The following is a 26150-nucleotide window of genomic DNA, read 5'->3' on the forward strand; positions in this document are numbered from 1 at the left end:
ATTTGATGGTAAAAGAGCAAAGAAAAGACTCAGAACCGTTTTCTTCTGTCCAGCTTGCCCCCTTCCACCCGTTTTCTAGATGCTTCTTTTTTGTTTCCATTGCCACCACCCTACTTTAGGTCCTTATTTTCATATGCCCACCTCCAGTGTCTCATCAGTCACAGCTGTCCTGCAAAGATACCATCAAACTAATTTTCCTAAAATATCATCTTACTTTGTCCTGGCCCGCCAAAAACAACTTCAAAACTGGACAAATATAAGAGGCAACTTCAACTGTTTTCAGGCATTGGGCAACCAACAACACAAGACCGTGATCCTTAAGAGAAGAGAAATACATTCATCACCCAGCTTTCTGCTGGGAGGCACTTTCTAGACCAGAGTGAGGCCAAGCAGAGAGGCTATATCACTGAGATTGAAAGGCAGATACTGGGGGCGCCTGGGTGGCGCAGTCGGTTAAGCGTCCGACTTCAGCCAGGTCACGATCTCGCGGTCCGGGAGTTCGAGCCCCGCGTCAGGCTCTGGGCTGATGGCTCAGAGCCTGGAGCCTGTTTCCGATTCTGTGTCTCCCTCTCTCTCTGCCCCTCCCCCGTTCATGCTCTGTCTCTCTCTGTCCCGAAAATAAATAAACGTTGAAAAAAAAAAATTTAATAAAAAAAAAAAAAAAGAAAGGCAGATACTGGAATTTGGGGCTGAAAAATTATCTGGAATTTGTAGGACAAAACACCAAGTAGGAAAGAGCTACACTGAAAGGATCCCCATTTACTTGCATGAGGGTTCTGCATGGATCCTTGGCCAAGATTCAGCACAACTTAGCAGAGAGTAGCTCCTGCACAGCTATGAGCTGAACAGACCTCAGAAGTCTCACAGAGCTGGGGAAGTTTGGATTACTGGCCCAACCAGGGTGGAGAAGCCTCACTGAGAACTTCAGGCTATCAACTGATACCCCTAAAAGTCTATGCCTTCAGTATAAGGATCATGCCTTAGGACTAAAGACAAAAAGTTAAATAGACCTGCCTTAATAAAGAATGAAGCCAAGCCTGACGGTTTCAAGAGAATGTGCCAGTAATTTAACACATCATTATAATGTCCAGCATACAATAATACCACTACCAGACATAAGAAAAAGGAAAATTTGACCAATAATTCAGGAAAAAGTTAGTCAATAGAAACAGACCCAAAGACAACACAGATGTTAGAATTAAAGACTTTAGGACATTTAATATAAAACATGTTCAGTGATTTAAAGAAAAAGTTGGACACAATGAGTGAACAGATGGCTATTCTCAGCAGAGAAAGAGAAATTATTTTTTAAAAAGGAAACTCTATACCTGAAAAGTACAATATCTGAAATGAAATACTCACCAGAGGGCTTAACACCATTTCGGAGACTAGAAAAAAGAGGCAGTGAATTGAATTCAGATCAATTGAAATAATCAAATCTGAAGAAGAGAGATTTAAAAACACACACACATCATGTTTTTCTGTTGTTCGCAAAACCCTTGTCTAGTTAATGAAAACCAAATCCTAATATTTAAGGCCCTTTGCAATCAGTCTCCAAACTACCTTCCAGCCTGATCTCCCAATACCCTTCATGCAAACACACCTTTTCAACCAAAGCAATAAACAAACCACCCCAGCACCACCTATTACCTCCCCACCCTAGCCCTTCTATGCATCATGCCCACACTTAAAATTCTTTTTCCTGCCTCACATTCTTAAGACAATATCAAATGTCACTCTATCCATGAAATTTTCCTCAATGTGCCCAACTAGCAATGTAATTTCTCCCTTTTGATCTCCTCCCAAAAAGCAAACAAAAAAGCAAAGCAAACAACAAGAACAAACCCATGTTTGTGCTTTCTTATGGAAATATTCTTGGTCCTGCTTTCAAGATCATTTGCCTACTATTTAAGCCCTTTTATTAGGCTGTAAGAGCCTCAAGGGCCAGTCTGTGTCTTACTCATTTTTGTATTCCTTTTGGCATCCCAGCAGCCTCTGGGAGGATGATGTTTGTTGAATTAATCAGGATATAATAAGGTAGTCCATAACACAGGCATTTGTTTTTGTAATAGTGTTGGCAAAAGCTTTCACTGAATATCATAGTTCTAAGAGAATCTCATGGACTGATAGAGAAGAAAGAACGTTTAGAAGTATCTACTATAATATGCTCACTTTATAGTTAAAGAAATTGAAGCCTCTGGAAAGGAAAGCACCACCCTGGTCCAGTGCTCTTTCCTCTAAACCATGTTATCTCTATCTATGTGCCAATATCTATGAACACAATTACCTGTAGGATTTTGAAGGAAAGAATTTCAAGCACACATTTAAATTCTGATAAGACTAACCTCTCCCATCAAGATGTGCTTTATATTGAATTCCTCTCAGTTCTGAAGTTCACTACCTGTTAGCATAATAATCACATAAGACATCCTGGCCTTTCTGCTTGAGTCTTTTTCTGACCCTAGATACAGGGCTACCCAGATAACAGAAATAACTGATGGTTCAGCTATTTGTGATTATCTGCTAAGTTTAGGGTTTCTCAAGTACCAGGACTATGGTATGGCCACTGGAATTAGGGTTCAGAAGCCAATACATATGCTCAAGATGGATGTCAAGATGATTCTGAACACACAAGTCCTGTGGGTGACTGGGGAATGGGAAAGAGGGGCCTTGCCTGTGATAAGAGTCCATTAAGGAGGAGCACCAAGCTACATAGAATCCCTTCAGGATGCTGAGAAACCCCCAGTGTAGGTGGTTATCAGCCTGGGAGCAAGCACAAGAAATGGCAGTATACTAGAGCCTGTGGTGTGCCCCTGCACACCTGGGATGATGCATGGTAGATGGCTCACAGCTGAGTCCCCTAACCTGGCAGTGGCCCTTGAGGGAAGAAGGCTGCCTCATCAAGGTCACCCCCACCTTCCAGGGGGCATCACACATCCAGTGCTTGGCTGATGTGGAGGTGGAAAGGCCTGGTCCCATTGCTCCAACTCAGGACAACTCTGTAGGTCCTACCCACCTCTTTGAGGTCTTTCTTGGGACTGCATTGCAACCCAACTTCTCACACCCACAAATGTTGATCCCCAAAGCTCTCCCTGACAAATGTTTTCTAATTTAGTCTCCAGTTCAAGGAGTTTCTCGGGGAACATGACTTGAGAAGGGAGCGAGGGCAGGAAGAAGTTCCAAAAGAACAGAGGTGAGGCCAAATGGCAGTGTGGCACTTTAGAAGCACCACTCAGAGCCCTGCTGACATGCTGTAGGGAGTTACACACTATCCTATCTTCAGTCACGTTACACTGAAACATGAAGAAATAAACAGTCACTTACACCTCCCTAATTAATCTGGCCCTGGCTGGGCTCGCCTGCTCTTAATGGCTTCAGCCCTTATGAAAGAAATACAGATCTCAGAGGTCTATTGTCTGCTTTGCCTTGTAGGGTTGGGTATTTCACTATGCCTGTAGCATTCAGTTCCCCAGCTGGAAAGCTCTGTCCTGTGATCAGAATTACACCATTAGTGCTGCCTCCCCACACCAGGGAAAGCTCAGTGAATACAACATCTGGTCATTGACTTGTCCGTTTTGCTACACCCAGTCTCCACAGCTACAGAGGGATGCATTCCACCTACTCCCAGACACACTAGCTTCTTCAAAAACCAAAGGAAATGAGGGCATTAGCCTCAGTGAGCCAATAGAATCTTTAATTTGGAAGGGACATATTATTCTGAGGTCATTTTCCAGTCACATCTGCTTCTAAGGTGGCATGAAGACCTAGCCCATGATAAATCATAAGCTACATACATCATTATTTCAAGTGAGTCACTCTTTGGTGTTTGAGAAGAAATGAGAACATCCGTTTTCCATATGGCATATGGGTTTGGAGGGGGGTGGGGAAGGCCATCCCCCAAGTGGGCTCTCTGGCTGGTGTGATTGTTTCCTGAAGCCCCAGATGAGTCTTCGACCCTCAGATTATTCTTATTTGATGGGGCAAGAGTGGGAATCTCATCACAGTTGTTAGGGAAAAACATGTTCTCATGATAAAGTTAATCACAAGTTGTGCACTGGTTTCTGAGGATCTATGACAGCAGAAAGATGATATTTACTTAGAGTAAATGGATGCACCAGGCAGTCATTCTGAAGTGATGGGCCCCAGGCCCTAGCCTAACACAGCTATTTGTAAGGACAGGATGGCCAGGCTCACGACAGCCATGTTTTCCCATTAACTAGAGAGCAAACTCATCAGATATTTTGTGTGCCTTTGCTTTTTCCATTAGAAGAATTATTTTATTCTGTTTATTCAAAATAGCGTGTGCCCATAGAAAAAAAATTCAAGCAATGTAGAAAAGTGTAAAAAAGAAAGGAAGAAAAATATCCCTAATTCTCTCACCCAGAAACAACCATTACTAACATTAAGTGGACATTCCAAGTGTGTGCATGTGTGCCTGTGTGCGTGTGCACACGTGCGCACGTGTGTGTGTGTGTGTGTGTGTGTGTGTGTGTGTGTGTGAAGTCTTTGGAATATTTTCAATAAAGACTTTTGCTACTTCTCACACTGGCAAAAGTAAAGGAATCCATAGTACATGAAAGAAATGTAGTAAGGCCCTCTATTTTAAAAGTAATCCCAGGATGGGGAGCCTGGGTGGCTCAGTGGGTTAAGCGTCCAACTTTGGCTCAGGTAATGATCTCACGGTTTGTGAGTTCAAGCCCCACATCGGGCTCTGTGTGACAGCTCGGAGCCGAGACTGCTTCGGATTCTGTGTCTCCCTCTCTCTCTCTCTCTCTCTGCCCCTCCCCTGCTCATGCTCTATCTCTCTCTTTCTCAAAAATAAGTAAAACATTAAAAATAATTTTTTTTAAGTAATCTCAGGGTGCCTGTGTGGCTCTGTCAGTTAAGTGTCTGACTTTGGCTCAGGTCATGATCTTATGGTTTGTGAGTTCAAGCCTCGCATCAGGCTCTGTGCTGACAGCTCAGAGCCTAGAGCCTGATTCAAATTTTGTGTCTCCCTCTCTCTCTGCCTCTCCCCAACTTGTGCTCTCTCAAGAATAAATAAAAACATTTAAAAATTGTTTTAAGGGGCGCCTGGGTGGCGCAGTCGGTTGAGCGTCCGACTTCAGCCAGGTCATGATCTCACGGTCCGTGGGTTCGAGCCCCGCGTCGGGCTCTGGGCTGATGGCTCAGAGCCTGGAGCCTGTTTCCCATTCTGTGTCTCCCTCTCTCTCTCTGCCCCTCCCCTGTTCATGCTCTGTCTCTCTCTGTCCCAAAAATAAATAAACGTTGAAAAAAAAATTTTTTTTTAAAATAAATAAAAATAAAAATTGTTTTAATAAATAAATAATACATAAGTAAATAAAAGTAATCTCTGGAGCCCCTGGGTGGCTCAATTGGTTGAGCTTCCAACTCTTGATCTCAGCTCAAGTCTTGATCTCAGGGTCATGGTCTCCATGCTAGGCGTGGAACCTACTTTAATAAAAAATAATAAAATAAAATAGTCTCTTTTGAGAACAATTCACTCAAAGACCATTTTACTTTAAGTTTTTTAATTGAGATATAATTGATAAATATCATTATATTAGTTTTAAGTATACAACACAATGATTCGATACATATATGTATTTATTGCAAACTGATCTCCACAAAACATCTAGTTAACATTCATCATTACAGTTTAATTTTTTTCTCATAATGAGAACTTTTAAGATCTACTCTCTTAGAAACTTTCAAATATACAATAACAGTATTGTTAACTGCAGTCACCATGAGGTAATTACATCCCCAGGACTCACTCATTTTATAACTGGCAGTTTGTATCTTATGACCCCCTTCACCCACTTCTGTCACTGTTTTCCCCGCCCCCCACCCCACCCCCCATCTCTTGCAACTACCATTCTGTTCTCTGTATCTATGAATTTGAGGTAGGGTTTTGTTTGTTTTGATTCCACATAGAAGTGAGATCATATGGTATCTGTCTTTCTCTGTCTTCTCCGACTTAATTCACTTAACCTAATGCCCTTGAGGTCCATCCATGTCCTCACAAATGGCAAGATTTCATTCTTTTTTTGTGGCTGAACAGTATTTCAATTGTGTGTGTGTGTGCGTGTGTATCACATTTTCCTTATCCATTCATCTATTGATGGACATGGTTATTTCCATTTCTTGCCTATTGTAAATAATGCTGCAGTAAACAAAGGGGTGCATGATCTAATGAAGTTTTGGGGTGATGATGGGGTGGCCCGGAACGAAAAGCCAAGAATTAATTCTTGAAGATGCCTTCAGTGCAAAAAGGTGATTTTATTAAAGCATGGGGACAGTACCCATGGGCAAGAAGAGCTGCACTGGCATCATGAGAGGTAACTGATTATACATCCTCAGGTTGGAAGGGGGTTAGGGGTAAAATTTCTAAGGAATTTTGGAAGCAAAGCTTCCAGGACCTTGAGGGGCTAGTTGTTGCTAGGGAAACGCCATTTATTACCGTTTACTAAAACCTCAGTCATGAGGCCCTTCAGATGTATATTGGGAGGCCATAGCTTGGAGTATGATTGCCAGCATATATCTTGGGGGAGTTGAAATAAAGGAAGTAAACTTACAGGGTCTTCGAGGTTGGGATAATGTTAAGCTAAGATTCCCTTTTTCCCCTAGCTGCATCACGAAGGCAGCTGAGCTCCTAGAGGGAAGTCACTCTAACGGTCTCAAGGACTTGTCAATGGCACTCACTATAGGCAGTAAGGGAATTTAATTTTTCATTTGCCTTAGTTTCCCACATTGCCATGGCAAGCACTTGAACCTCTTTCCTCTGTTCTTGGGTAGCCAGGATTGTCTGAGGAATATCACACATATCCCACCTGGGGAAGTGCTGTTAGCCTATATTTTGCCTTCAGCTTGCCCCATTCTCCCTCATCAGTCTCCATTTGAGTTAGTGTTTCTGTATTCTTTGGGTAAATACCCAGTAGTGGAATTGCTGGATCATATGGGAGTTCTAGTCCACAGGCCCTGTGGAGGACTGCCCGGAGGAGGAGGCTGACGTGTCCTCAAAGACACAAGCATTTGGAGGTTGTCCTAAGTGGCTGACTCATTCATGCCTGAAGGATAGATGCTTCCAGTAATGATGCAAAGAAATGGAGTGAGGAAATGCACACAGTGGCTGGGAGGTATCAGTCTAGTTGGTTGTGTTTTAGATAGAGGAAGGGTCATTATGGGAGGATAGGGTGGGATCATCCCCATCATGAGAAAGCTCTGTTAAGCCTTCAGCCCTTGCAGTCTGACCTTCCCCTCCCATGGCCCCCACTAGGATGCACCTCAGCTCCCATAGGGCTCCGGGATCCTTGCTTCTTCTCTCTGACCTGAGGCTGAGGCTTAGTAACCACCGAATCTCTCTGATAAGAACTAATAATGTGTTTGACTTATATTCAAACCTGCGCTCTCTGCCCCTCCTGCAAAGTCTTCCTTGTCCTGGCCTTTTAAGCTTTTACTCACAATTCCCACCCCTCTCCACTTCAAAGCTTCACACATCACATCTGCCCTGTGAAGCTAGTCAGGCAAGGCCTTCTGGAGGCACTCCTCTCCCCTTTCTGTGCGTTTACCCTTCCTAGGAGATTTAGCCACACGGCTGTACTGACACACGGCAAGTCCCTGCTCTTTTTCACTAAACCTACATGGGCATGGCCTGCTGCCCCTGAGGGGCCACAGGTGGCCAAGCAGGAGAGCAGCCGCCCTGGCAGACCTGCACAATTGCTAGGCCCACACACCTGACCAAGCCAGCATCTCCAGACTCTGTTCTGCAAAGCTCCCAAGGATGGCAGAGGCTTCACAAAGACTGCTGTGCAGCGATCAACACAGCCCAGCAGAACTCTCTCATTTTCCCGAACTGAAACCCTGTCCCCGTTACACACCAGCTCCCCACACCCGCTCCCCTAGCCCCTGGTGCCCACCATCCTATTTTCTGTCTCTGTGCATCAGACCATTCGAGGGACCTCACATAAGTGAAGTCATACAGTGTTTGTTCTTGGATGACTGGCTGATTTCACTCAGCATGAAGTTCACCTTCAAGTTCACCTGGGTTGTGGCACGCGTCTGAATTTCCTTTCTAATGCTAAATGGTATTCTGTTGCAGGCGTATACCATATTTTGTTTCTCCATTTGGGATCCATGGCATTTGAAGATAAATATAGGTCAGTATTTTTATTAGCTGGATTTTTATTTTTAAATCATTTCTAATTCTTTTTCCTGGTATTCTTGGTGGTTGACATTTAAAACTCTGGTGGTCCTTGGGGTGCCTGGGTGGCTCAGTCGGTTGAGCGTCTGACTTCGGCTCAGGTCATGATCTCGCGGTTTGTGAGTTCAAGCCTCGCGTCGGCCTCTGTGCTGACAGCTCAGAGCCTGGAGCCTGCTTCTGATTCTGTGTCTCCCTCTCTCTCTGCCCCTCCCTGACTCATGCTCTCTCTCTGTCTCAGAAATAAATAAACATTAAAAAAATTTTAAAAAAATAAAAATAAAAATAAAACTCTGGTGGTCCAAATAAACTAAGATTTATTCTTTCTACCCTGACCTCTGATCAGCTCCCCTAAAAACTTAGAGACTTTTTCTTTGTTTAAGAATTTAATATTTCTTTCTAATTACCAGGTTTCCAGGATTTAAATGTATTTTTTAAATTTTAATACCAGCACACTCTAGTTCCAAATACTTTGGCATCATCTTAGGGCTCTTGGCATGAGAATAAATGGCATTAAGAGTGCCAGAGTAGTGAAATATGTAATGAAACACCTAATAAAAGGTGTCTTTAAATGTTGTGTACTTGGATGCATTGGCATAGCATTCCTTTTTGGCCCCTGGAATAAACAGTGTTCCACTAGAACAAGAACTTGAGGGAGTGGGCTCAGGAGGGGCTCACCCACACATACAGCCTTGGTTTGGCTGATGGCCACACAGCCGTTCGTCCCACATGAGGACCCCTGTTCCCTGGGCACAGAGAGTGAGGCTACTTCATAACAGGCATTGTCACAACAGGATATTGTCACAGTTCCCTACAATATTCCAGGGTCAGAAAGCTACCACTGTACCCATGCACTTTCTGGTTGAGAAGGCATGGTAGTCACCTGCAATCACCAAATTGGTATAACATGGGGATGCTAAAAACCCTCACCTCCTTGTACCAGGGGAAATGTTGGAGCTGCCAATAAGCAGAGACACCATGGGCACTGTGCTCATGTCACAGAGCTTGTAGGCTTCCCCAGATGTCAGCTCTTCAAGAGTGCAGACCACATCTCTGGCCTGTGGGTACGGCCTCTGCAGTCAGGTGTCTGGCTTGGCCACTTTGCCCAGCCCTGTGACCTCAGGAAGGTCAGATCCCTGCAGGGTGCCACAGTTGCCTCATCTACACAGTGGGGACCGTGGCAGGACTGCCTTGTGGGCTGATGTGGCAAACAGACTGGTGCCTACTCCTGACAGTGCCCATCCTGCCCAGCACTGAGCATGGTACATCTTTCTTGAGGTCTGTTGAGTGCATGAATGTCCAAATCCTTTCCAGTGTAGCCACAGCCCATTGATAATCCAGGAGGCCCTGCTTCGTACACTATGAGAGCAACAGCTGTTTTAGGTTAAGCCAATAGTATGGGCTCCACGTCCAACATCTTGCAGGCTTGGCCAGTCTATTTTACACTTTCTCAAAGAAAATACCATTCCCACTGAACAAAAGAGTGTTTGCTCCTGTATGGCTGGATGGTACTTGTGTATGCACACTCCTTAGTAAGCACCCTCTGCATCAAGCCTTCCCATTCAAAACATTTCTGCACAGCAGTGCTAGCGGGGTGTGTGGGGGGGAGGGGCTCAGTCAGTTAAGCATTCTACTCTTGGTTTTTGACTCAGATCATGATCTTGCAGTTTTGTGTTTGCGCCCCCCCCCCCCCCGCCCCCGGCCCGTCCCTGTCAGGCTCCATGCTGACATTGAAGAGCCTGCTGCTTGGGATTCTCTTTCTCCCTCTCTCTCTCTGACCCTCTCCTAGTCATGCTGTCTCTGCCTCTCCCAAAATAAACTTAAAAAAAAAATGCTTCTACATAAAAGCATCTTATCCTAATATCAAAGAGGTGGGCAGGCAGGGAGCCCTGTGTCCCCATTTTAGGCATAAGGTGACTGAGGCACCAAGATCGTGCAGAAGGCCACCAGTCTCTGTCTCAGGACCATCACTGGCAGAGGATAATGCCCCCTATGGCAGACCCAGCTGGGCTACTGGCACTCAGCCCAGGCCTGGGGCAGCACTGGCTGGATGGCAGCCAACCCTGTCCTGCAGGCCTGTGATGCCCTGCATAGCACACACTGTACATCCTCTCAGAAGGGGGACCCTGAGAAGCCCCTGGCCCATCTCCATGGCCTAGAGAGCAGACACCAGCACCCAGGACACACAGGGCTGTTCTTCCACATACCAGCCCAGGAAAATACACCATAGTCTTGGCTCAGAAAATCTTGTTCAGAGAGCAGGCACTCCCAAGCCTGTGGTGGCTCTCCTCACCTTGATTCTGGATCACCTAGACTAGTTGCTACCTGTCTCAGCTGGGGCAATGTACTACTTTCAGTTGCCTTTAAAAAAGGATACTCAACACTTCCGCAGTGACTCCAGCTCCTGCTTTTTGAAGAAAGGCACAGGGTAGGAGCATGAATATAGCATGATGACAGCCATCTATGTCATATTCACGTGTAACTTAACCACATGAGGAATGAATGAAGCCATCAAGAAGAGGTTTCAGTCTCTACACCAGTGACCCCCGGGCGCTGAGGGACACAAACCCCTCACTCTCCCCGAGGGCTTGTCAGACCAGCTTCGACTGGGGAACACTTGATAAGCCTGTAAGGGGCCTTTGGTAGTTCATCCTCCCCCAGGCTCACCTGTTACTGTGCTTGAAGAAAGAACAGAAAAAAAGAGTCCTCTTTCAAACCGGTAGAACAGGACCCCGAGTTTAACAGGAAGGATCCAAATGTACAAGTTGCTTGCTTAATGGTGGGACTCTACTTCAGGGTAAGGGGCCTCCCAGGGGTTACCGGGCATGCATTCTTGGCCCTGTACTGTCCGGGTCACCAGCCCACAGAAACACCACCTGTGCTAGGCCATTTCCACATCAGGAGACTAAGGACTAAGGTGGGAGGAGTGGCTGATCCCAGGATCAAGGGCAGGGAAACGATCCATATGCTCAGGAACAAACAAACTCAGACTTCAAAGACTGGGCACATGAGGATGTCTGTGTTGCTGCTGGTAGGTTTTCTCAGTGCCCGCCTATCCAGGCTCTCAGGGCATGAACTCTTCAAGGGAGTCCAAACTCCTGCAGGAGCACCCAGGAGTTAAGCATCCGTGGAGCTGGCGCGATGTTGAAAGGGGAGAGGAGATAACAGGAACTCGCCGGAACCACACAGCTCCAGGCATCTTCAAGGACCCCCCTGTGGAAGGGGAATGGAGTCTCACTCATCACAACAGGCCTACTCAGTGGGGCTGCCAGTGGGGGACACAGACAGACTGCTGGCCTCCCAAAGAACCATCCAGCTCTCACAGGCCTGCAACAGTTAGATGAAGCCCAGTCCACCTTGCACAGACCCCAGGCTCCTTTATTGACTTGCCTCTCTCACCCTGTCCACTCCCCTCTCTCTCTGTGGCTTCCTCTGTGGCTCCTGGGACCCCTGTTCCTAGGCTGAGCAGAATGGTAGGAAGTGAAGCAAGTCTGGGTTTATGCCTAAGCTCTTCCATCTCTGTCTGTGTGACCTCAGGCAAATCACTGAGAACCTCTCTGAGCTTCCATTGGCTCACAAATTAAATGAGGAATAGCAAGTGCCTATCTTGCAATGTTCAGAGGATTAAAAAAGAGTGTGTGTACGAACAGACCTGGTGCTAGGTATGCCCTCCATAAGTACTCTCAGGAGTATTGTCCTAAGAGGACATCTTCCCGCAGCAAACACACCTGGGGGCTCTACTCCCTAAACATAATGCCTGAAGAAACCTTTCTCTTAAGCCCTGGCTGAGTTTTCATCAGATAAGGGGCACAGGAAAGGCCACTGCTTTCTCTAACTAGAAGAGAACCTTTGAGTGGGGGAACCTTGCCTTGCACCTGCTGATAACCCCACACCCACCATCTAGCCCTGTCTCCCACTCCCCTGGACGCACACATTCATTCCTAGTCTGGGAAGAGGTCCCAGCCTTTCAGGTCCCCAGGACCACAGTGTCCTCAGAAGTGAGGGCCACACACATGCACTGTGATTGCTTTTTCTCTGAGCCAGTTCTGTGTGACATCTTAGGACAGAAGAATTTTGTCGAGGATGGTTATTTGTCATGGCAAATATACCAGCAATCTTTCTGAAGTGACTGGAAAGCACCGTTGATTCAGCTCTGGGCAAATGCTGTCATTTTTCTTGTGCTTCGACTCTTCCCTTTTGGCCATATGCTCAGGCTGGTGTGGAAGGGGCAGTGGGTTTTATCTGTGGACGCTCACAACTGGTGCATAGCATCTCTGTGGCAGGCCCCAACAGAGTTGGGGGGCTGGCCAGGATGGAGGGGTCATGTGGAGCCCCTCAAAGGGAGCAGCTCAATGGAAGCAGTGTGGAAGCTGCCAGATGGTGCCTTCCAGGCCCCTCTGGTGACAAGTGAAAGTGGCTGCAACCATAAGTCCTCCTCTGGATGTGTCTAGAGCAGACTTAGACCAAGACCAGGAGCAGCCCCATTTGGAACCTGTCTGATGTTTTAGTCACCTACACCAGATGTGTGGTCAGGACTGCCCAGGTCCAGGAAACAACCAAAAACCACTTTTAAAACATAATCTTTGGGGCTCACTGAGTTAAGCGTCTGACTCTTGGTTTCAGCTTGGGTCATGATCCCCTAGTTCATGAGTTTGAGCCCTGCGTTGGGCTCCATGATAATAGCTCAGAGCTTGGAACCTGCTTCAGATTCTGTCTCCCTCTCTCTCTGCCCCTCCCCTGTTTATATGCGCTCTCTCTCTCAAAATAAATAAATAAACTTTTAAAAAAATGTAATCTTACAAAAAGAAATCGAACGAATGAACATCATGGTGTTTCAATACATGGGGTATTATTCAGCATTACAGAGGAACTGGCTCTCACAGCCCGGAGAAACCACAGTAATTACACTCAGTGAAAGAAAAGCCAGATACAAAGAGCCCATGTGGCATGACGGCACTCGTGAGAGCTGAAACAAGCAGAACTCATCTGGAGTGATCAACAGTGGCCCAGCAGGGGCAGGCTAATGGCAAAGGGCTGCATGAAGACCTTTGGGAAGTATCACAATTGGGTGCTGGTTACATGGTATATACTGTATTGAAATCACTACCTGTGCCCTGGAAGCATGAGGATTTTACTGTGAGTGAATTATACCTTAAGAAAGCTGATTGTTTTTTTAAAAGTAAGAACAATAAGGACATAAAAATATGTGCCATTAACCAGAACAGTAAGCCATCAGTTCTTAGGAGACATGCAGACTCTGAGAACACAGCTTTAATCATTTTGAACTCTTCCCCATTGGATGTGCCTGTCCACATGTGGGCCATAACATGTGCAGCACATCACACGTGTGCGATGATGGAGCGCACTGCCTCAGAAGCGGCTTCTCTCTTGCTCTGTGCCTAACTGCACATGGATGTTGTATGATGGCACTGTTAGGTTTTGCTGCAGAAGATGAATAGAACAGAAAGCCTAATTGCCTTCATCTCCAGCATCTGTCTGAGGCTCAGGGCCACCAGAGAGCCCAGAGTGCAAAGGCCAAATATGGCCACCTCCTTAGCGAAAGGCCCTCTTATCTCTCTGGGCTCAGACTTCAAAGAGAGGCATGGAGGGTAGAGCGGATGGGGGTGCTTTGGGGGTGGAGACACGGGGGAGCCGCATGCCCTTGGCCTGCCTTCTGCACACCCTCAGCTCACCTTTCCTTTCAGACACCCGTCTGGGAGGCCGCCCTGCCCCGCCTCCGCCACCCAAGTGGGAGCCGTCTCAATTACCCACAATAACCATCCTCAGAGAGCAAGGCTGTCTGAGGGCCCCTGGGGGGCAAATAATAATAGCAACAATTTTTAGATCCTTCTTGCCTCATTGCTTGCCACGGCTTTGTAGCTAATTTAGGATCTATTGATCCCAGTGCCAATAAGTGGTTTATCTCCTTCAACTTCCTTTACTTAAAGGATATCTTCAGCGTCAAATTAATGTCTTTTACTTGGCCGACAGGGCTTGGGATTCTCGTAGTGTGTCTTCCAGTAATTGTTTATTATGTTCTCATTTTGGTTGTGCTGTTAGGTAAAATTTCATGTTTCAGATACATCTGTGCATCAAGCCTCACCTCCATAACACAGTGAACAGTTTTAAAGTGCCAATGCTCTGCTCTCTAGTGGATCTTGACACACGAAGAATGGCCAGATTTGGGGGTGATGGGATGGGCTGAAAGTGTTGCTTTCCAAATATCTCTGAGCTGGTGAGAGCAAAGAAACAAGGACTATGAGCTGTGAGAAACCTGGCACAGTAGCCCCTTGGCAGAAAATAAGACAGAGATCTTGATTTTGTCAGAATGCAGTTCAGGAAGTAGCTCATTTGTCTGTTGCTTGGAGAAGAGGACAGAGCAGTGACCTGGAGGGAATGCCCTGCAATGTTCAGTGGCCCCAGTGGGGCACATACCTCCTCAAGCCTCAGTCCATGCCCATCCTCTTTCCTCTCCCTTTCCATGTATTCCTGGCTAACCACTGGCCATTCTTCCTTGCCTGGGTCTGGGCAGGCTTTCCAACTCCCCGCATCCACCATATTGTGAGACAGTACCAGGGCGGGGACTGTGACAATTTGTTTGTTCAGCCTGGTCCAGAGTAGGTATCTAATTAATATTGTATGCATGGATGGATGGCTGGAAAGGATAGCTGGACAGATGGGTGGATGGATCAATGGAAGGACAGATTAGACAAATAGAAGGATGGATGACATACATATTGAAGGGCTGGAGAGTGGCTGGTACTCTGTCTCAACAAAATTTCATGTTTATATGTTTATATAAAAGCCCTAGAAAAACTTGGTTATGTAATTTAAGGCAACACATTCGAGTTACAGTAACCTTCCTGATTTCACCCTAAAAATGCCTTCTGTCGATTTGGGGAAGGCAATAAAACAGGGACTCTTTTTAAAGCTTCACCTGGCTTTATCACTTCTACAAGATCCTTTCAGCTTTGAGGTATTAAATGAAATAGAAATGAAACTGTGAGCACATATCTTTACAGCAGGAGCTCCGGATAAGGATAATTGCTCTCCCTCTGAACTTTCCAGATGTGTATTTTCTGGCCATCTTATTTTCATGAGGCAGCCATCAAGACGGCAGTAGCATGCAAGTGCCATGTTCTGTTCCAAATGCAGGGGAGAGCTTCCCTCCTCTTTTGGGCTCTAGCCCCAGCTCTCGCTGCACAAATGCAGAAGCACCTGCTTAATAAGGTAATTAGTATTCTAAGAAGCCCGGGCCTAGTCTGACAAACAATAATAATAATTTTGGTGTTTAGGGAGTGTTCTTAGGCCATGGCTGTCTACAGCACTTCATAAACAATTACCATCAGCACTGGTTTCGACGTAGGAAAATGAAAACTGACAGGAAAGGGTAAGTCAAATAGAAAGATCTGATGAACAGATCTGGTGAACAGAAATGTCCAAAATGCTGATTTTCCTTGCTCTGTGCTGCCTTTCCCGATTCTGCTGCTGAAGAGTGAAGGCTCCTCACAGAATCTGGAATACTTTGATGCACTTATTTGTATTAGTAGTGATGCTTCAAAGAAAAAGCTAGAATTATCAAAAATAAATGTCATGTGCTGTTTTTATTTGTGCAAGAATGTCTGTTTCCTGAGTATTATTTCAGTTAAAACTTAAACCTTGGGGACTCTCATTTTCAACCTTCAACTCAAATCAGCAGAGCCTTTATCAGCAGAGCCCCCTGAGGGTTCAGCTGCAGACAGATCTCCTGTGCAGGGCAGGGGGTTGGTGGGCTGTGTGTGGCTTTGCCAGCAGAGCAGGTAGACTTCTTTGGGCCTTTGTACCCAGCTGTCCCTCTCCATTGCCTCCCCGCGCCTGCCCCAAAATTCTGGGAACACGGAGGTAGCTCCTCCTGCTCCCCCTTGAGAACCCAACAACCCTGTGTCTGTTAACTCTTTTACAGTATAGCTATCAGATGAACATCTTCTGACCAAAGCCCCCAGTGGCCTCTCACCCAGGCTAGGCCACTGCAGGCTGACCTGAGAGGCAAAAGGTGGAGCCCTAGACTTGTCCCAGGGATGAATTCTAGTGGATGGAGCCTGGTGGCCCCTGAGCACAGTGCCTCCAACAGACAAGGAAAGATCTTTGACCTTAGAAAAAATTGTTTTGTATACCCACACATGCATGCATACATATGTATGTATACATATATATACAATATATGATGTGTATATGTTTTCAATCAAAATCACATTGTTGAGAGAATATATGGACATTGGTGATGCTGGTGAAGGTCAATTTCCCTGTCATGGCCCTGAAACCTTCACCTCGGAGCTCTAAGTGCAGATTTCTCAGGGCAGTGGTCAAGAACAGAGACTGGCCCTTTAAAACCCTCATGCGCTGTGATTTAAAGCTCTAAGGCACCCCGCTGCACTGCATTGCAGGGACTTCTTTCAACCTTCCTTCTCTGTCCCTCTGAGATTCTGCTTTTGAGCTTTGGGAGGCAGGGAGGCACCTGTCAGTCTTGGCAAGACATTAGCACCTCTGCCCCTTTTCTTGTGCTGTCCCTGACCCCTGGCTGCACTTTCCTGGGCAGGGCAGCCCAGTAGTCAGGCCCTGTGTGGCAGCGTTGCCTGCCCAGCCAGAGTGGCTAAGAACAAGACAGGCCATTTAATTTGCAGGCCCGTGCAAAATGGAAATGGGGTGGGGTGGGGGGGGCAGTCTCCTTTAAAAATCACTAAGAACTTCAAGATGGCAAGCTCAGGGCCCTTCCTATGGGCTGGTGTGACAGCAAGGTCCTCATTCCCTGCTGCAATGGGATGGACGGTCCCAGGATGTCTTGTAGGCCTTCCAGTGAGACTGACTTGACTCAAACAGAAATGAAAGACAATGAGTTCACCTCTTCACAATGTAGCATTAATTAGCATGATCCAACTGGGATGGGGGATGGGGGGGTTGCTTCCTGAGAGCCATAAGTCACATCAAATGGAAATGTTTTCAGCTGCTCTTATAATGACCTCCACAGGCTCCTCGAGGGTGAGTGAATCTGTCTCTGTTGGTGGCAAGTGGAGGCCTTTCCGGGGGAGTCTGGGGAGCAAAGGAATCCTGTGGATGAGTGGGGAGGAGGCCACCAGCAGCCTTCCCCCGGGCATTCTTCTGCGGGAGGGGAGAGTGTGGGAGGCCGGGGAGAAGAGGGTAGTATTGGGTGGGCAGGGAGTGGGGAGCCACCTCCCCAGAACACAGGCAGCTGCCAGTGCCTTCCCTCTCCACAAAGCGCTTGTGCTGAGGACCAGGGTGGGCTGGCCACAGACCTCACCATCTCTGTCTCCTGTCCCCCATCCTGCGGTGTGGGTCACAAGGACAACACTGTGCCCGGGGGGCCCGTGGGACCTCTGTCCCCAGTCACTGCAACCAGATGAGGATGAGGGCAAACAGTCAGCCAGCACCGCCTTCTGAGAATTCTCTGGCAAGTGAGCATGCTGTAGAGGTGGAAGGGGCCAGGAACAAGAGGGACCCATGCTCTACATGCTTTGAAAGGTAACTCAGAAGCCCTCATTCCTACAAAGTCTTCCCCAGCCCAACTGCCTCCACCCCTTCCCACAGATTCAGGGCAGACAGTGCCTGAGGTGTGGCTCTGGGGCTTATACCACCTTCCCAGAGAGAAGCAGCCTTTAAGGGAAAGGCAGCATCTTCATAGGTCCAGGGCAGTCAGATGGAGCTGGGGGGAGGGGGATGGCAACTGGATCAAGAAGGTAAAGCCACTGAGACTCAACTGTCTGCTGTATTCCAAAGGTGATGACTAAAATGGAGCACAGCCTCCTTCCTGCCATAGTGCTTGCCGGACCCCTGGAGGCCACTGTGATGACAGGTGTCCACTGTAGCAGAGCTAGCCCCCTGAGGGCAAAGGTCATCCCAAAGGCAAACTGCTGTAGGGAAGGAAAACTTTTACCTTCTTCCTTTCTCAGTTCTTTGGCTGGTCTGATAAGTAAATTGATGGAAGACAGATTAATCGGGGGGAAACCATTTAATTTTGTACCTATAAGAGTGCATAAAAATATGGGACTTGAGTGACCAAAGCAAGCAGCTTTGTACCTTTTAGACAGAGAAATGGTAAATTAGTGAGGAATTGACAAGACAAGGAAGTCTGGGCTTGGGGTGGTAAAGGAGTGAAGCAGTACAGGATTTGTATACACAGCCTTCTCAGCCCTGAATTTCCAACTCTGGCAATGAGGATGTATCTACCTCCAGGTGCAAGGGCACCTTTCACATGGGAGATTTATGTCCTGCTTTGAGGGGGACAGAGGAGGGTCAGAGTGTCCTTCTTGCACCAGCTGTTTCTTGAGTAACTTAAAATATGCCATATGCGAAAGTGGCATATTTAGTGGTGGCCTGCCCTGAACCCCATTATAGCCAGCATGAAGCTAGACCCGAGGGAGTGGCCCTTAGAAATGCAAGAAGTGGGCTGAAGTTTTGTGTCATTGTGTGTGTTGTATCTGTGTCCCAGGCAGATGAAGATGCAATGGGGCAGGGACCTTTCTGTCTCTCACCATCCCCAGGGTCTCTATACACAGTAGCAGTTTGTGGTCACTGTTGAATAAACCATGAATGAATGAATGAATGAATGAATGAATGAAAGCAAAGGAATCCCAGTGTCTAGCACACAGTCCTGGGCAGGGTGAGGCTAAAGACAGCATTCATTACTTGGGAGAGGGTCAGAATTTAAGGAGGGAGAGACCCAGAAGAAGCCCTTTCCTGGGTCTGCCAAGGGGACTCAAACACAGCCTGAGTACCAAGTCACTGGGAGGTGACAGGACCCACACTTCTCATGTTTTCATGTGCGCACAGAGCACCCAGGGAGCTAGCTAAAAAGCAGATTCTGATGCTGCAGGGCTGCAAGGGGTCTGAGATTCAACACTGCAGCTGGGTGGTGCTGCAGCTGCCCCAGAGATCCCACCTGGGCAGCAAGGTTGGATGGACACTGCTCTTAGTGGCTTCCTGCCTGCTGATTTTACTTTATTTCCACCTTACCTGAATATCCAGGCAAACCTCAGACTTGGAGGCGGGCCCAGTCCACACGTGGCTGTGTGAAGGGAAACTGCTCCCACTCACTGGTGTCCGAAGCTCGGCAGTCACAGGCAAAGGGATGAGCTAGCAGATGGGCCTGAGGACCATGGACAACCTCTTCCCCCTGTGATGCTGAAGGCTTTCACACCTCACACAGACTGCCAGTTGTCCAATCCCCAAGGCAAGGCTAGTACCCATGACCCTGACACACAAACACGCAGAATCCTTCTGCTATGCATGCGGCCTTATCAATGGGTGGGAATACCACAGAGAGCTTCTGAGAGTGTGAGGTGGGGTGTCATCTCCTGAGGAGACTGCTACTGCTGTCAGACAAGCAGCAGACTGGGTTCCACCAGCAGGGTCCCCACCTGGAGCCACCAGGCCCTGAGCGCTAACAAGTCACAGAACCTTCCTGAGCCCCTGCTCTTGGAACACGGGAGCCCTGCTATCTAATGATGCTTGTAGGAAGCAGTGTAGGAGACAGCGTTTGAGACTGTCAAATGCTATTAAGGAAGATGGCATTATTGTTCTTTCTAAGCCACTCATGCAGATGGCAGTAACTCCCAACCATCCCCACAGTAACTCAGAGCTAAGAAAGTCAAACCCCCTCCCACAGCCTGAGATGCTGTCACACAGTGGTCACTGTGACCTCTGTTTCTTAAGAACACTGTCACTTTTTACTTTCGTGGTGTTGCCAAACCCACTCAGGACTGTCACACTTGGGGTCTCCTGGATTCCTCACAACAATGACTCAGTTGGGAAGGGGGCTAAAATACTCCATTTTTATAGAGAATGTGTGCTGCTCCCTGAGGGGGTCATACCAAGCAGGACAAGAAAGCAAAACCTCCTAAGGATGGCCCCTAAGGGAGCCCACAGTCCTGCAAACCTTGTCATTCCCTTAGAATAAAAAAAAATTTGCCTACATCGTGGGTACCCTGGAACATGTTTACTTACATACAGCAGGGCAGTGGTAAGCAGTGGGGGCAGGCTGTGGGCACAGACTGTGTAGATTCAAATCCTGGCTCTGCCTGACCGCTGCACAGCCTTGAGCAAGTTACACAACCTCTCTGTGCCTTGGCTTCTGTGTGAGCAAATGGAGTTGTAGAAGTTCCCACCAGCTCAGCAGTGGTGAGGATTAGGTGGTTATACAGGCTGAGGTGCCCGCCCGGCCTAGTGTCTGGGAGGTACTCAGTACTCTAGAAGTGCTGGCAAGGAGGATGGTGGATCCTGTATGCTGACACCAGTAAATGAGGTTGAGGAGATGGGTGCACCTGGCCTCAGGGAGTGAGTGAGCACAGGCTGTGCTGCTGGAGAGGCCCGAGGCAGTGGGTTGGCACAGTCTGGCATGTGGAGTCCCTGCACCCTATGCCCAGGTGGGGACCCGGTGCCAGGGTCTTGGGCTGTGTGGGCCTGTGAGTCCCTCCCAGGGAGGCCGCAGCTCTGCCATTCCCCGTAGCCTCTCTGTGCACATGGTCCTGCTTCACGCACAGCTAAATGCATGGGCCTCACTTCCTGGCTTCTCTGGAACACCTGTCATGAGCAATTTATATCCAAACAAGCAAGACTCTTCTTCACCTCTCAAGTTAACTGCATTTAGAGGTGAAGCCGTGTGCTGGAATGTGGTGTCTCTTCTTTACTTTCTATCTTGAAATAATTTCCACCTTACAGAAAAGTTGCAAATGTTCATTATTGTTTTTGCCAGATGTGGTGTCTGTTGGCCCCTGGTTTCCTTCCCTGTGGGCAAAGAAGGATGTGCTTCCCCATCTGCAGGAACCCTGGCTTTCTCTTGAGTTCCAGAAAGTCTCCTTGAGCAAAGGAAGTGATCCAACAGTCTCCAGCCTGGCACTTATCTATCCAGAGAAAAGAAGGCACCTGAGAATGGGGTCTCCACCCCTCCTCGAGGCCTAGACCAGGGCTTTTTCTCATGAACAAGTCCTTGTCCACATGACAGCAAGGGATGGACCAATAGAACTCAGGCTGCCTTGACACTGTGACAGCCACGTCTCTCCCTTGCTCAGATATTTCTCACAAGCTCAACTCATGTGTGCAGCTGCCAGAGGCTGCCTCCTCTTGGAGGCCCTCCAGGTTCTACAATGTGTTCACAGTTGTGACATCTCCCACCTGTGTTCGTTCCAACTCAGGAAGAACTTCACATGCCTCCCATGCACCCAGCAGCCAAACGGAGACCTGGGTCAACCTTGGCGCTCTGTTTCCTTAGTCCTGGCCCCTCCAGGCCCTCCTCTCCACCCTCTGACCCCCTAAGGCCAGGCCACCATCAGCATCTTTCAGGCTTCCTCCCTCCTGCCTTGTCCTGTCTAAGCCAGTGGTTTTCAGATTACTGATCATGTCCCAGTGATGGTTTTCCTGATCGCTGTCTTGGGCTACAACCACTGCCATTGTTCTGTTGGAATAAAAATAGTAGGATGGAGTAGATCACAGTCCACTGTGTTCGGTAAGTATAAATATTGTTTCACGTGCTTTGGGGCGTGTGTGTGTGTGTGTGTGTGTGTGTGTGTTGGGTGGCATTACGACATACACTTCTTGCCAGAGTTGGCCTCTTCTGTCATTGCAATGGCAAGTTGGTCCCGCCACTCTCTCATTGCATCGCACAGCCTTTGTGTGAGGCCCATGGCAACCTGATGATGTCATCTGACCTCATGCTCAGCCCTCTGGTCCAGCCGTGGCTTCGCCTCCAGCCATTTGGGCCCCCTACTTCCACTTCCTAGGAGACCTTTTTCCCACCTCTTTCCAAGCGAACTTTTACCTACTCTTTAGGACCTACGTGAGACTCTGCCTGCCCTGATCTCTTCAAAAATGGATCAGGTGCCTCTGAGGGTGCAAGCCAGCTGCCCCTCCAAAGCTTCTTCTCAGTCAGTGGTCTTCATGGGTGGCTTCAATCAGCAGCTGAAATGGCCATGGTGAGAATGTTTATTTTACTAAAATAGTCAAACACTGCAAATCAGACACCTTCCCTGCACACCACAGGATGCCCTGAGCATCTTGGACCTCTAGACCCCAACGTGTGGGTGACCATCTGGCCCCTTAACTCTCCAGTCACCTGGAGAGCAGGAGGTGGGCCTCATTCTGTGAGCCCCCCAGCTCTAGCCCAGGACTGGAGAGCCTTCGTAGTTTTGAACAACATCCCAGAGTTGATATATCTCAGCTCCATCCAACCCTCCTGGTTAATAAACCACAAGCTTCTTAAGGGCCACACCTCTGAGAGCCATCCTGAATCTTCTGGTTTTGTGTTAAGCACCAAGCTCTCCCAGGAGCACTGTGAAGCAGGGTCCCAACCGCTGTTCCCAGAGCATCCTTCCAGCCCAGGTCTCCAGAGGTCAGCCTGCTTGGTGTTAGCCAAAGTCTTGCCATAAAGTGAGGATGTTATAGGGAAACCATATGCCAGAAATGCCGAGGCTGGAGCTAAGGTCGTGGTCACAGCAGGGGAGGCTAAGTTCAAGTTTGGGAATACACAGGCCTCCCTTCCTCCCCATATGAAGTAGGCATTCATCTTATGCCTGTTTTATGGATAAGGGAACTGAGGCACTGAGAGGCTACATAACTTGCCAAGATGTGATTCAGCCCTTGCTCTTAATCACTACCCTTTTTTTCCTATTTGGTTAACAGCAGGTCTGGGACTGCAGGCTGAGGTCACAGAATGGAAAGGAAACAAACAGGCCAGTAATCCTAGCCACACTCTCCTCTGCATGTGGGCCCACAGTTCCAGCCTGTTCTCACTGACCCTTGAGTTAGAGCTTGTGCTGGGATGGTGAGAGTTAAGCCAGAGCAGTGCCTGGGGAGGGGTCAGAGGTCCACAGTCATCAGCTGTTGTTTCCATTGTAGTGTTGTTGTTCTAGGAGGATATGGTGCTGAGGAAGGAACAGTAGACTCCGTGGAAGGCAGGAGAAGCAGTGAACGAGGGCTGGGTGGGCAGAGCTTTCCTGAAAAGGGCTCACCTGGCCATGGGTCTCCATGCTATCATGAAAGTGGCCACAGGCACTAGGAAAAAAAATCGTGGCCATGAGACTGGGTGGTGGCTGGATTCACCTGTGGGAAGAGATGTCTTGGGGACACCTCCATTTCTCCATCACTGTTGGAGCTATAGGGGCTCAGCTCCTTCCACTGTCACCTCTGACGGCTGGCGGGCAAGGGTGCTGCCCTGATCAGGGCATTGGGGGTCCCCAAAGTAAAAACCAGGAGGTCACTTCTGGGAACAGCTTGGGCCCCACCTGCTCCCAGGCCAGGCCAGCTCCCACGTGCAGAGCTTCAAGGGAAGTCAGACCTTGGAAATGGAACCCTAACCAGAGGGCTGCCCTTGCCTTCCTCCCCCCACCCCGTTACCTTCTTTGAGAACTGGTAATCGTCGCATAAATGCATCCAACATGACAGACTTTGTTTTGCCTTGTGTATTTGTTTTTCTTTTCTGTCTTCTTGGGTTGGCCTGGGAACATCTTTAACGAGCCTTTCAATAAATGCGCTAGGTTGACACTCCGGTGCACCCAGCCCAGCCCTTCTCAGTATTTACAGGGAAGCCCTCCCAGGCTCAGCTATAATTGGAAGTCAATTACATTAGAAACCCTTAGTATTGTTCTTGGAAGGCCTCCAGGGCTGCAGCTCTTCTGGGAAGAGCCGCTGCCCCGTCTGTAGACCCAGTGCAAACCCATCTCTGCTACCCACCATCCTGAAGCAAAGGCTGGGCTGCCACCATCATGAAGCTGGGGTGGCAGGCAGGGAGTTGGTTCCTAAGATCTGGTTGGGACTTTGTACCTTACCCTCCCCACCTGGCAGGACTGCAGGTGGGGCCTCCCTCTGCCTCCCTCCCTGCCTGTCCCAGCTTGCTCCATTGCTAGAAGGAAAACACCCAGAAGTTCACTGCTGGGGTGGCTGGGTGCTTTAATCTTGCCTCAGTTCATTTAGTGTGTCTCAAAAGTAAATGTGGCACTGAATTGCAAGACAGCAAGCATGGTAGAAAGAGAGAAGAGGCAGCTTTTGTATCTCTTCAAGAGATTCTGGAAACCTAAGCCTTCCCCAAAGCCTCCCCACCAATGTTATTCACAAGTGAAGACACCTCAAGGTAAGCAGGGACAAGATGCTGGAAAAAGCCAAGTCCCCCAGGGCCCTGCCCCATTCCCCTTACTGACACAGTAGTAGCCAGTGGGCCCCTGTCTCTGGAATCATCCTTGGGACATCCTTCTCAGCCTGTTCTCAGAGTAATCAGATGCTTCTTCCCAAAGTGAAATGTCTTTATTGCCTTTTTTCCTGGTCACAAAGTTCACATCATTCTGACACTAGGAAATGTGTGGAAAGGGAGCGTTCCCCATAACCCACCACAGTCCATAGTCATTCCCACCCTATTTCACTCCTGCCAAAAAAAATCTTTATTGAAAATTTAGTGAATATCACTCCAGACCTACTTCTGTGTATCACTTCCCATGTCTTTGTATAGTCAGGCTCCCAGGTAAGACTGCTTTCAGTTAGAAACACAGGCCTCCCAGTCTGAAAATGGAAAAGTGAAAAACAATACCTCCTCCTTCAAAGCAGTGCATTAATTTAGCAGTTGGTGAAAGCATCTAAACACCTGGGCTGTAGCCACCCTCTGTCTGTTTAGTGGCTGTGTGGCCCTGGGCATGTCACTACCCTCTCTGGGCTTCAATTGTTTCAGCTATAAAATTAAGTGGTTGGACTCATGCACTGAGTCCTTAATCACTCTGACAACAACTGTTCTTAACAGAGACAAGAAGAGTCTGACTGTGGGGCAGGGAGAGAGGGCAGAGGGCTTGGGGGAGAGGCTATCCTGCCACCATCTCCAGGACTGCTCTGGAGCCAGAAGGTCAGGACCAGCCCTGAGTACCCCTTGACACACTGTGTAAAGCCAGGCTTCCTCAGACTCTGTGAGCAGGTGAACCATCCGCTATTGCCCTGGCTTCCATAATTGGCTCTCAGTGCACTCTGGACCTTTCGTCCTTGGTGCGGGGGGGGGGGGGGGGTGATACTGGGAGGGCCATGGATGGAGTCAGTCCAAGTGGCCTGGGGCTCAGCTTAAAACCTGCCTTTTCTTTTAGGGTGCATTCATTTCCTGCCTCACTTGCAGGGAGGCCCCTCACACCCAGTGGGACATGGTGGAGGCAGCCAGACTGAGGGTGGGGGCTGGGCTGTGGCACCGGGGTGCCATGAAGTGTGTCTTTCAGGCAAGGCCCCAGGAGAAGATGGCCCACGCGGGAGACTGCAAGCAGATGCCCTGGCTCCCTGTCCTGGTGGTAAGTGCACCCTCACCCTGCGGAGCACCTGCAGTATGGCCCGGGAGGAGGTTCAGTGGGAGCTCCTTCACCTTCCACACTGCTGTAGGCCAGTCCCTTGGCCTCTTACACCTCAGTTTCCACAGCTGTGCAGTGGGATTAATGCTAACGGCACCTCCTTCACCAGGCTCTTTTGAGAGTGCAAAGCACTGAGCAGCACCCGGTCCAAATCAGACTTCTCCTCGGTAGCTTCCTTTCTAGGGGTCTTTATCTTTTTTTTTTTTAATTTTTTTTTTTTAGCGTTTTATTTTATTTTTGAGACAGAGAGAGACAGAGCATGAGCAGGGGAGGGTCAGCGAGAGGGAGACACAGAATCTGAAACAGGCTCCAGGCTCTGAGCTGTCAGCACAGAGCCCGACGCAGGGCTCGAACTCACGGACTGCGAGATCATGACCTGAGCCGAAGTCGGCTGCTTAACCGACTGAGCCACCCAGGCGCCCCTCTAGGAGTCTTTAAATGCTTCCTTGTGTTGCAGTCTATGTAACCCAGTGCCTATGTGGTGAGCACCATGCCTGTGTTCCTATAGCTGAGAAAGATCCAGGCCCCCATCATGGGACTCCCCAAAGAAGAGAGGCTGCATGTGACTGAAACCTGCCCTTCTAGAGGCTCCAGGA

At 48.3% G+C, this 26150-nt stretch overlaps 1 protein-coding gene across 3 annotated transcripts in view; it reads left to right on the plus strand.

The window, feature by feature from the left end:
* The window catches only part of EDAR (ectodysplasin A receptor), an 89104-nt gene that overhangs the window by 33540 nt on the left and 29414 nt on the right, over window positions 1-26150 (plus strand). For all 3 annotated transcript variants that reach the window (XM_047068949.1, XM_047068951.1, XM_047068952.1), the window contains exon 2: window positions 25429-25497. In XM_047068949.1, the coding sequence (XP_046924905.1) occupies window positions 25447-25497 (51 nt within the window). In that variant the 5' untranslated portion in view covers window positions 25429-25446. The remainder of the gene's footprint in view (window positions 1-25428; window positions 25498-26150) is intronic.

The sequence above is a fragment of the Lynx rufus genome, unplaced genomic scaffold, assembly GCF_022079265.1.
Source record: "Lynx rufus isolate CCGP_SWC_20201006 ecotype Redwood Valley unplaced genomic scaffold, mLynRuf1.p SCAF_8, whole genome shotgun sequence".
Classification (NCBI taxonomy): Eukaryota; Metazoa; Chordata; class Mammalia; order Carnivora; family Felidae; genus Lynx; species Lynx rufus.